The following is a 10,771-nucleotide window of genomic DNA, read 5'->3' on the forward strand; positions in this document are numbered from 1 at the left end:
ATTTATAAAATTTGTGAACCTTTTTCAAATTAAGGACTTTTTTCAATTTGTGAACTTTTTTCCAAATTTCATGAACCTTTTTCACATTTCGAGCTTTTTCATTATTTGTTAACTTTTTCCTTTTTTGAAAAGTCAACGGTCAACTCTCAATGGTCAACGTTCAAGGTTACTGGTCGGCCGGTCAACAATCAGCGGTCACATGTCATCAGTTAACAGATTTAAAGCAAAGCACAACTGGGTCGACCCATATACTCCCATACGTGACTGTTAGGTATCTCTACTCGAGAAGTTGGTAATCTCGCTTCAAGGTTTATTTTCGTCCGCTTTATTTTCATCTAGCCTTCCACCATCCCGTTGGTTTGGTTTTTTGTCTCACCTCGCACTGTCCGCCAAACCAGCCGCCCGCCGCCGCTATCTTCCTCCTCTCCCGATTCCTCCAAAGCAGCCGCCGGCCTCCAACCCCACCGCCCACCTCGTCTCCCCCAATCCCGGCCTCCGCCCTCTACTCCTCTGCCGGCGCCCCCTTCCCTCCCCTCCCATTCTCTCCCCGTACGAGCTTCGGCCGCAGCAAGATCTGCCACGGTCGCACCGCTGCTTCCGCATCTGTGCCATCCTCCCGCATCCTCACCATCTCCCGCCCTCACGTCCAATCCGGATGCCACACCCCTCGCCACTACGTGAATCCCCTCTCGCTACTGCGTGAATCCCCTCCGCCAGATCTTGTGGTCCTCGCCATCACGCGGGGGGTTTGGGTCGCCATGAGGAGACGCGGGAGAAGTTCTGTAGGAGCATCGTCACCAAAGGCACCTGCAATGTCTCAGGGAGAACAAGAACGTCGCCGACAGTTTTGATCGATTGTACGATTCCTATATCAGCACCTAGCCCACCCATCTAATCTGCACCTACATGTGAGTTCTTTTCGTTTGTATGTGCTTATGTTGGTGAATTTCTGATTTGATACTAATGTAATACCAACCTCTCTCTTGTTCTAACTTGGTGATTGGTCCCATAATTACCAGGCAAGCCGTGTATTCGCTTTAACAAGGAGGGTACTCTGTTGGCTGTCTCTACTGTTGATACTTGATAATGGTACCAAAGTTTTAGCAAATGCCGATGGTCTTCGGTTATTGCGCACACTGGAAGATCGTTCTATCGATGCTTCTCGTAGTGCATCTGACACTGTAACAAAGGTAGTTACTTTTCCCAAGAAACAAATTGAGATTGTTTTCCCCACATGCATGGATCAATCGTTTCTTGTTGGTGCAGCCTCTAATAAATCCACTGACTGCTGGTGCCGTGGAAGCCGCCGCCGCCGGTGCAACCAGTTCTGAACTGCTGCTCCATCAGCTATAACTGCAATGGTTTGTTTTGATCCAGATTCATTTGGTCTGTTCTATTATAAACAATTTACATTGCGATCCCAACTAACTTGATCGTACTCTGTACTTTTTTTGATGGAATGGGGACAACAGAAACTTGGTTGATGTAAAACCTGGAATAGCTGATGAGTCAATGCATAAGTCAAAGGTCTGGAAGCTTGTGGAGATAACTGATACAGCTCAGTGCAGATCATTAAAACTGGGTGATAGTATTAACACAGCTAAGGTGATACTTCTTCCCTTGCCTTTTACCTCTCTATATTTTTGAATATGCATCATTTTCTAGCAATCTTGTGGGTGCACTGCCAGTTATAAGATTGCTATTTTCTTAAATTAATTCACAGTGTGATTTCTACATGTAGAACACTGTTTTAGCTCTCGTTAGATGCTTGACGTTTGACAAGTGTCTTACGGACATGAACAATCATTATGACTGCTAAGTGAAGCTATATCTTCGGGATCCAATTCCAACCACGTCGACCAGAGCGGCTCCGCTATCGTCGCAGGCCGTCCAGTGCAAGAGACCACCGGACGGGCAAGCGCTTCGCGACACAGGTCAAGAAGCCACCACCTAAGACAACGATTGAAAAGGCGGCACCACCGTCGCCTCCCTTCAAACTCGCAGCCACCGCGCTGGCGGCGAGCTCGCACGCGCGCGTCGTCGACCAGCACCACCGCCGCAGATTACTCCCTACCGCCGCGCCACCTCGTCATCATCGTCGGTGGAGGACGACCCTGAATACGGTTACCTGCGGATGGTGCTAGAGCGTGGCGGGTTAATGTGCGCAATGCCGCCGCCGAACTGGCCGTTCAAGGGCCACTCCATGTCATCCCCGGTGGACCTGATCGTGTTCCACCTCCCCGCGGACGACTCCGACGACCGGCGCCAAGGCCCGCTCTGGCACCGGTGGAACCGGAAGCTCCTCTTCCACCTCACGCAAGAAATCCTCGCCGTCCTCCTCCACCTCGACGACAACGGCGCCTCCTCCGCAACCAGACTCCACGGACCGGCGCTGCTGTCGAAGGTGTGGAGCACGGTGAAGGCATTCCCGGCGGCGGACTGTAGGGTTGTGGGCGACATCGACGCGCTGGTGGTACTGGACCTACATGTCACCCAATTTTGTTGTCTTTGGGGAATAGATGATGACACATGGACACCATTCGGTGGCAGTTTGATGTTTTTCAGGAATGAATTCCACCCGTTATTCAATACTACTATGAGAAAAGTAGGGAAATGCTCACCCTCTGCTAAATGTACTGGTTCGTCTCGCGGTCTCACCCCCAAAAACAGAGGAGAGGAGAAGGGAGCTCCTCTCTCACACTCGTCGGCTCCAAGGAGCCCCGCCGCCATGCATGGTGGAGAGGAGCAGGGAGCTCCGCCGCCACGTAAGGTTATATCCATTGTTGCATCTTGTAATTATTAATTTGGAATAAATCATGCAATTGGAATTTATATATGTTTTACTATCTTTTTTGTAGGCAAACCAAGTCTGCAACGTTTGAATATTATACTCAGTCAGTTGCTCGACTACTTACAGTCCTATTACTTGAGACTTATACTTGGTTAGCTGTCGTGTACATTATTCTGACATAAATGACACCATGTCTATGTGCAAGTCAGAAGGACCTGACCATCTAAAAAGATGTCAAATTAGTGTGGTACATGCTTCAGTACTGCAAGTTGGAGTAGCAAGTAAGTATACACATCAAATGAAAGTACTGCTTTAGTACAACATGCTTCAGTACTGACCATCTAAAAAGATGTCTAATTAGTGTGCACGAATCATGTTAAAACCTGTAGTGCCTACTTGCGCATTGATACTCATACCTGACGGTGATAAAAGTTGCATTTTGAGATTCAATTCTTTGATTTATGATGCTCTGCCATATGCACAATGAGAACATATATCCTTCTTACTGATCTCTGTTTTTCTAAGTTGAAACTATTTCTTTGTTACTTGGTGTATGTGAAGTGCCATCATAGTCCTGTCACAAACTTGTTTGAGGAAGGCAAAAGACTGGCCTTTTGCAGGACAGAGAAAAGACCGGCTTATTTTAGTTCAACACAACATAGCAAGCTCAATATATATTAGTTAGCACATGGCAGGATGCAGACTAGCCATGTTCATTTGTCAACATTTATACTTTCCATTGTGTAGTTGAAGCACGCATAGGAGCGTCCCAGTTATGATGTATAGTTCACAATGTTGATTTGGTAAGTAGTTAGAAAACATATGTGATGTATATGTAAAAAGTTGTGCCTCATTCAATTCAGATAATTGATTTTCTGACTTTGCATATCGATAATTGAAAACGATGCATGACACACGTGTTAGTGAAATAGAACAGTATTAGTGTAGTCCGTGGCTTTGAAATATTCGAAATAGTGGTGTCACATAACTTCTTATAATCATGGCGTATATTCTAGGATCATAAAATTCTCTGAAATAGTTTATATATTTTTTCTTTCTCTTTTTGTTGTGAATATAAAATTTCAGGCTTTCTCTTATTGAAACACACAGAGTTCTTGATAAATGAGAAAGAGTCAGTTATGTCAACACCATGAGCACCCTTGAATAAAAGTTTATGTCGGTGTACTAGAGTAGGGGTACCCTAGTATCCCGAACTCGTGCACGGGCAGTTGCAGCGCCCCGCGGCAAGGCTTGTCGGGTGACCGCCAAGACCCTCCATGGTTCCCTTGAAGACCATTCAAGAACAAAGTACTCAAACCAAGGCCCCGGCAAGAGGAGCTTGCCGGGAAGGCCAACCCAGGCCCCGGCAAGAGGATCTTGCCGGGAAGAGACAAGACCCCGGCAAGAGGAGCTTGCCGGGAAGGCCACTCAAGGCATACCAAGAAAGCTTGCCGCGACGCGCCCTGCGTCCCGGCAAGATCCGGCGAGCGACAAGCTTCCAGACGCGACAAGACGACGACCCCGGCAAGGTACTTGCCGGAGGCCAGTTGCCACTATGTACCCACGCTCCAGCGCACCCACCCGCGTGTCGCCATGAGGCTTCCTCAGGGGGCGCGTGGCGGGAGCCTGTGCAGCTAGGGGTACGTGGTGGCAAGCGGAGATGAAGAGAAGGCCATCGTGGCGAACGGTGGCGCTCCTAACGGTCACTTTTTGCACTGTTTAGGCAATTCAGACAGGCATTCAATGCTCTTGTCCCCTGCCGTCAGAGTTAGGTAGGGTGCACTGTGTCTACAGTAGCGGTAGCTGCACCTACCGCATCCTTTTCCATTTTTACCCCTCTTGTCTACGTTGCCACCTGTCGGTGACCCCTTGAGAGTATAAAAGGAGGCCCAAGCGCAACGTAGAAGAGGTTCGGCCGGTTCGGCTCATTCGAAACACCAGGGACACTCCCACGCTCAGTCTGATAGCGTCGATCGCTCCTGAGCAAGGATTCAATACACACAAACAAGCAGCAGTAGGGTTTTACGCATCCGTGCGGCCCGAAGCTGGGTAAAACTGCTCGCGTGTACTGCCTCGATCCGCTCTTTGTTCAACCTCCGCCCTCACCGAATAGAAAGGGGCTCGGTCCGCCGATCCCCATAGGTGTTCGTGGATCAGTTTTCCCGACATCTTTGGCGCGCCAAGTAGGGGGAGCTTCGGCGGCAGCTGTTCCGTCCACGTCAAGGCTCAGCTGTTCTTCATCGTCATGGCTCCTAAGAAGCGGGCGAGCAAAAGAACGACGCCAGTGCGGCAACAGAAAAGCTAAGTCGTGCGAAACTTTAGATATTTCCTTTCTATATAAGGTTATCCGCCTCGGAGATTTTGTTCTTTGTATGGAAAACCTGTGCGCGGAGGAATCAACTCGTAGCTAGTTGCGCCCTTACTCTGTTTCGAGTCCGCTCAATAACTTAAGTGAGCTGCTAGCGCCCTTACTTTGCTTCGAGTCCGCTCAGCAACTTAAGTGAGCCGCTAGCGCCCTTACTTTGTTTCGAGTCCGCTCAACAACTTAAGTGAGCTGCAACTAGTTGCGACAAGGTTGCTTGTCGGTAGCGACCCCGCCAGCAGGCTGCTGAAGTTCCGCACTCGGCGCTCGCGGCAAGGGTGCCTGCACCGGCAAGTTTCCCTAGAAAGCGTAGGGTGGACGTACAAAGAGAAGTTGAACAGGAAGATAGCATGCACTATTTATTTGAGATTTCTGCATAGACCTGTATGCCAAGGAGCCTTCTCGGGGCTAGTTGCGCTCCATGTTGCCTCGAGTCCGCTCGGCAACTTGTGCGGTTGCGCTAGAACCAAGAAGGTAAACCTTTCCGGGAGGCGATGCTCCCGAATAGCCGCTAAGGGCCCGTTCCCTCAAGCGCTGCTGGCTGGATCGTACGCACCGGAAAGCATTCCAGCAGGCATAGGGAATATGCAGCAAAAGTCAAAATTCGCAAGCGAGTTAAGTGCACTTTAGATGCTAATCACTTGTCATGTTTAAATGCAGTTATGGCCCGAGGGCTGGCAACGCCCCTAGGACCAATCTTTTTGGTGTCAAGAACAACGAAGTTCTTCGCCATAAGCCTTTCCGGCAACGATCTTGCCGGGAGCCGGTGTCAAGAACGACGAAGTTCTTCGCCATAAGCCTTTCCGGCAACGATCTTGCCGGGAGCCGGTGTCAAGAACAACGAAGTTCTTCGCCATAAGCCTTCTCGGCAACAAGCTTGCCGGAAGCCGGCATCGAGAACGTCAAAGTTCTCTGCTGGAGATAAAAGCCTTCTCGGCAACAAGCTTGCCGGAAGCCGGCATCGAGAACGTCAAAGTTTTCTGCTGAAGATAAAAGCTTTTCTGGCAACAAGCTTGCCGGAAGCCGGCATCGAGAACGTCAAAGTTCTCTGCTGGAGATAAAAGCCTTCTCAGCAACAAGCTTGCCGGAAGCCGGCATCGAGAACGTCAAAGTTCTCTGCTGAAGATAAAAGCCTTCCTGACAATAAGCTTGCCGGAAGTCGGCATCGAGAACGTCAAAGTTCTTTGCTGAAGATAAAAGCCTTCCTGGCAACAAGCTTGCCGGAAGCTGGCATCGAGAACGTCAAAGTTCTCTGCTGGAGATAAAAGCCTTCCCGGCAAGCCAGTATCACTGGGGGCTGCGCTGGGGATGCTCTGCGAAGTGATGGCCGAATCTGGCAAGGTGGTCTCGGGCGCGCCTCCTGTCGTCGTAGTGGGCTCGTCCTCGATGACCACCACCTGAGCCTTGGCCCTCTTCGCCGCCCTCTGGGCCAGAGTCCTGAAAAGGGAGAGTCCAGGGTGGGTCAGATCAGATGCAAGACAACATCAGCAAGTTGAAGAACTACAAGAACAACAAGGGAATCTTACTCTTCTTCCTCTTCCTCGTCGGAGCTGAGCGCGGAAAGGTCGAAGTTCGGCCCACCTCCGGCACGACGAGGTGGAGGGGTGGGATCCCTTGGCCGCTTGGCGGGGGCTGCGGCGCCAGCCCGAGACGTCCCCGCTTCAGTTGTCGCTGCGGCAGGAGGCGCTCCCGCGGCTACCGTACTTGCCGCGGTAGAGTGCGTCGCGCGACGCTGCGGCTGTTGGCCCACTTGCCACCCTGCTACGTCGCCAACCCTGCGGAGGCGCCTTCTTGGCTGCGCTGCGGGCCCTGCTCGCGGCAAGCTCCTCGGAGATGGCGGGCCGCTCGCACCCTCGGCGGGCTCGTTCGACTCGGCGTCGGGCGCGGCGAGCTCTTCTTCCTCTTCGGGCTGCTCCCGTTCGGCAAGACTCATCGCCAACGTCGCGTCCGCTTCCTCCACGGTGAACCCGAATTCACCCGCGGCCGCGGCTGCCGCTGCCTCTTCCGCCCTGGTGGCGATGCGCTCCATCTCTTGATCAGTGATGTCGCGGGTGAGGAGCTTCTTCTCGTCAGCATTGACCGCCACCTCCACTAGGCTGTCGAAGAACTGCTGCACGACGTCGCCGGCGGGCTCTTGCCAAGTTGGAGCGATCCCGTGCGAGTCACACAACGGCATCATGGCGCAGATGCGGTCGCGCGAGGAGTTGTTGCACAGAGGAACGACGCCTGCCGGCAACCTGAACCACTCGGGATGCTGTGGGTCATGCTTGAATATCTCCTTAAGTATCCTGTCCAACTCTATGACGGTGAAATTGAAGTTGAGGCCTGGGCGCAACCTCATGATATCTGCCGGGCCTCCAAATTCCCAGGCGGGTCTCCCCCTCGCCTGCAGAGGGGCGATCCGCCGACGAAGGAAATCTGCGCCAACAGCTCCTACGGTCAGCCCGGCAAGCCTAAGGCGCAAGATCCGGGTGGTGGCGATCTTCAACTTGTCATCGTCCGCGGACAGAGCGCTCCAATCATTGCCTCGCACTGCTGGGGCTTGGCGCAGGGCGGTGAACGGCTGCGGGTTCTCCTCTACAACCCAGCACCAGTTTGCTCTCCACTCATCCCACTTGCTGCGGAGCTCCCCCTCCAGATAGGTCTCTTTCTTGCCGGCTCGCGAGATCCAGGCGATCCCCCCGGCAAGGGTTTCCCCTCTCTCGACACGGGGCATGAAGAAATGGCGGAAGAGAGCTACGTTGGGGTGGACTCCGACAAAGTTTTCGCATAGATGGGCGAAAACTGCCACGGTCAAGACGGCGTTGGAGGTAAAATCAAGGAGGTGGAGCCCGTAGGTGTTCATGATATCACAAAAGAAATCAGAGAATGGCGGACAGAGCCCGCAGTAGAAGAACACGGCAAAGAAAGGTACCCGCCAACTGGAGCTTCTTGCGAGGTGATGGCAGAGAGTACCTTTGTGCGCGGATGCGCCCGTGTCTCCGTCGACCAGAAGAGATAGTACCACTTCCTCAGATCCTTTGCGGAGAGCTCGGGGAGGAAAGTGGCCCGCTCTTTCCGCAGCGCCTCAAGCCGCTGCGCTTCGGTCGACTTCACAGCTTTCGCGGCCTTCCCCTTTCCGGGCTTCGGAGCCATGGCGGAGGCGGTGGGGGAGATCGACGGCGCTGGTGGTGGCGGCGGCGACGGGAGCGGAGCGCTGCTCTCTTTCGACTTTGAAAATTAAGAAGGGCGGCGGAGGTTTCTGAGATTGCAGCAGCAAATGGCGAAGATAGGGGAAATACCCCTGTTTCCCCTGCTTATAAGGAGGAGGGGGCGGACGTTGCGTTCTTTCCGAATAAAGAACCACCCACGATCTCCCCCACGACGCCGTGATTGACGCGTGCCGTTGCGGGGGGTGCGGTGGATACGGAGCGAGATTTGGTGTGGACCCAGGCCGCGCGTGCCCGTGCACTGTTTTGGGCCTGGCCCAACAGCGCTCGGCACCGTGTATGGCCCAGGCCCGGGGGCTCCCGTCGGTGTACTAGAGTAGGGGTACCCTAGTATCCCGAACTCGTGCACGGGCAGTTGCAGCGCCCCGCGGCAAGGCTTGCCGGGTGACCGCCAAGACCCTCCGTGGTTCCCTTGAAGACCATTCAAGAACAAAGTACTCAAATCAAGGCCCCGGCAAGAGGAGCTTGCCGGGAAGGCCAACCCAGGCCCCGGCAAGAGGATCTTGCCGGGAAGAGACAAGACCCCGGCAAGAGGAGCTTGCCGGGAAGGCCACTCAAGGCATACCAAGAAAGCTTGCCGCGACGCGCCCTGCGTCCCGGCAAGATCCGGCGAGCGACAAGCTTCCAGACGCGACAAGACGACGACCCCGGCAAGGTACTTGCCGAAGGCCAGTTGCCACTCTGTACCCACGCTCCAGCGCACCCACCCGCGTGTCGCCATGAGGCTTCCTCAGGGGGCGCGTGGCGGGAGCCTGTGCAGCCAGGGGTACGTGGTGGCAAGCGGAGATGAAGAGAAGGCCATCGTGGCGAACGGTGGCGCTCCTAACGGTCACTTTTTGCACTGTTTAGGCAACTCAGACAGGCATTCAATGCTCTTGTCCCCTGCCGTCAGAGTTAGGTAGGGTGCACTGTGTCTACAGTAGCGGTAGCTGCACCTACCGCATCCTTTTCCATTTTTACCCCTCTCGTCTACGTTGCCACCTGTCGGTGACCCCTTAAGAGTATAAAAGGAGGCCCAAGCGCAACGTAGAAGAGGTTCGGCCGGTTCGGCTCATTCGAAACACCAGAAACACTCCCACGCTCAGTCTGATAGCGTCGATCGCTCCTGAGCAAGGATTCAATACACACAAACAAGCAGCAGTAGGGTTTTACGCATCCGTGCGGCCCGAAGCTGGGTAAAACTGCTCGCGTGTACTGCCTCGATCCGCTCTTTGTTCAACCTCCGCCCTCACCGAATCGAAAGGGGCTCGGTCCGCCGATCCCCATAGGTGTTCGTGGATCAGTTTCCCCGACAGTTTACAATCTGAGGTTCCCCTGGTAATAAATTTGATCATAATATGTATTCGTAATTTTTCTCACATAGATTTGTTTAGATATAAAATTGACTGTTCCCAACAATACATTGATTTCTTTTTGCAGGGAGAGATCTTGTAAGAACATAAGTGCCTTAGAAGAAAAGAAAAAGGTAAGTTCCCATTGCATGTATTAATTAGCTTACTGAATTCTTTCCCTCAAGAAGAAATAGACTTAATCGCATATTTGTTGATGGATACCAACACAGGCTGCCAGTGGCCACTGGCCAGGCTGGGAGGATCAAACGGGTTGTGTGTTCACCGGACTCTAGCTTTTAGTGCGCTGCACAGTTTAGGGATAATTAATTTGGTGATTTATGCTTCGTTCTCGAATGATTCGATTTTATATGTGGATTTATGTATAAGCATTAGTTTATGTTGGAGCACTACCCTTTGCCCCCTTACTCATGGTTTATATTATCATGCACTTTTTGGGTGGATTCGTACAACAAGTCAAATGAGGCATCCGACTTAGCAAGCTCATGCTCTCGTTTTCCTTGAATTGCATCTAAGAGCAACTCAAAGTGTTGATTTACATCTGTAGTTATGTTCCCAATGTTGAGGTTAGTGATTTTCTTATAGCGGTGAATTTAATCTGGATGCTAATGAAAGTCTAGCTAGGACGAAATCTATCATGTTTCTGTCGGGAAAACTTGTGATCAATGGGTTTACTAAAATTGACTTTTGGTCTGTATTAATGGGCATTGGCTATTGTTGTCATTGGAATGCGCTTTCTTGTAGTAGTAGGTCAAGAGAACTTTTATGCATAACACAATGCCTTTCAGTTTATAGATTCATAACTGATAACTGTAATAATATTATTGAAGAGTATTTCCTATTAGATAACTAAACTTAACATCACATCTCTTTATTTTTGTTTTTCCTTCTGAGAACCTTAGAACCCTGCTTGGAAGACTATTTAACCCGTCATTTTTCTATTTATTGTTCAAAATTGCTTCCGTTAACATGATCATGAACACACAGGTTGTATATTTATTTTAATCGTGTGTACTTGTGACCTCACTTTTTATGCCTTCTGCTGGCATGTTGCTAACAA

At 51.6% G+C, this 10,771-nt stretch overlaps 1 protein-coding gene across 23 annotated transcripts in view; it reads left to right on the forward strand.

The window, feature by feature from the left end:
- The first annotated feature begins 330 nt into the window (after positions 1-330).
- Positions 331-10,771, forward strand: part of LOC123150573 (uncharacterized) — a 12,172-nt gene continuing 1,731 nt past the window's right edge. The window contains exons 1-9 of one of the 23 annotated variants that reach the window (XR_006475217.1): positions 331-908; positions 1,020-1,190; positions 1,267-1,361; positions 1,473-1,605; positions 2,551-2,765; positions 2,859-2,894; positions 3,001-3,072; positions 9,782-9,827; positions 9,924-10,765. Coding sequence is in view for 1 of the 23 variants with exons in the window: in XM_044570411.1 (XP_044426346.1) it covers positions 2,135-2,473; positions 2,551-2,571 (360 nt within the window). In the remaining 22 variants the exon portion in view is untranslated. The other 22 variants (XR_006475214.1, XR_006475211.1, XR_006475215.1 and 19 more) reach the window with 22 other exon arrangements.

The sequence above is a fragment of the Triticum aestivum genome, chromosome 7A, assembly GCF_018294505.1.
Source record: "Triticum aestivum cultivar Chinese Spring chromosome 7A, IWGSC CS RefSeq v2.1, whole genome shotgun sequence".
Taxonomy (NCBI): domain Eukaryota; kingdom Viridiplantae; phylum Streptophyta; class Magnoliopsida; order Poales; family Poaceae; genus Triticum; species Triticum aestivum.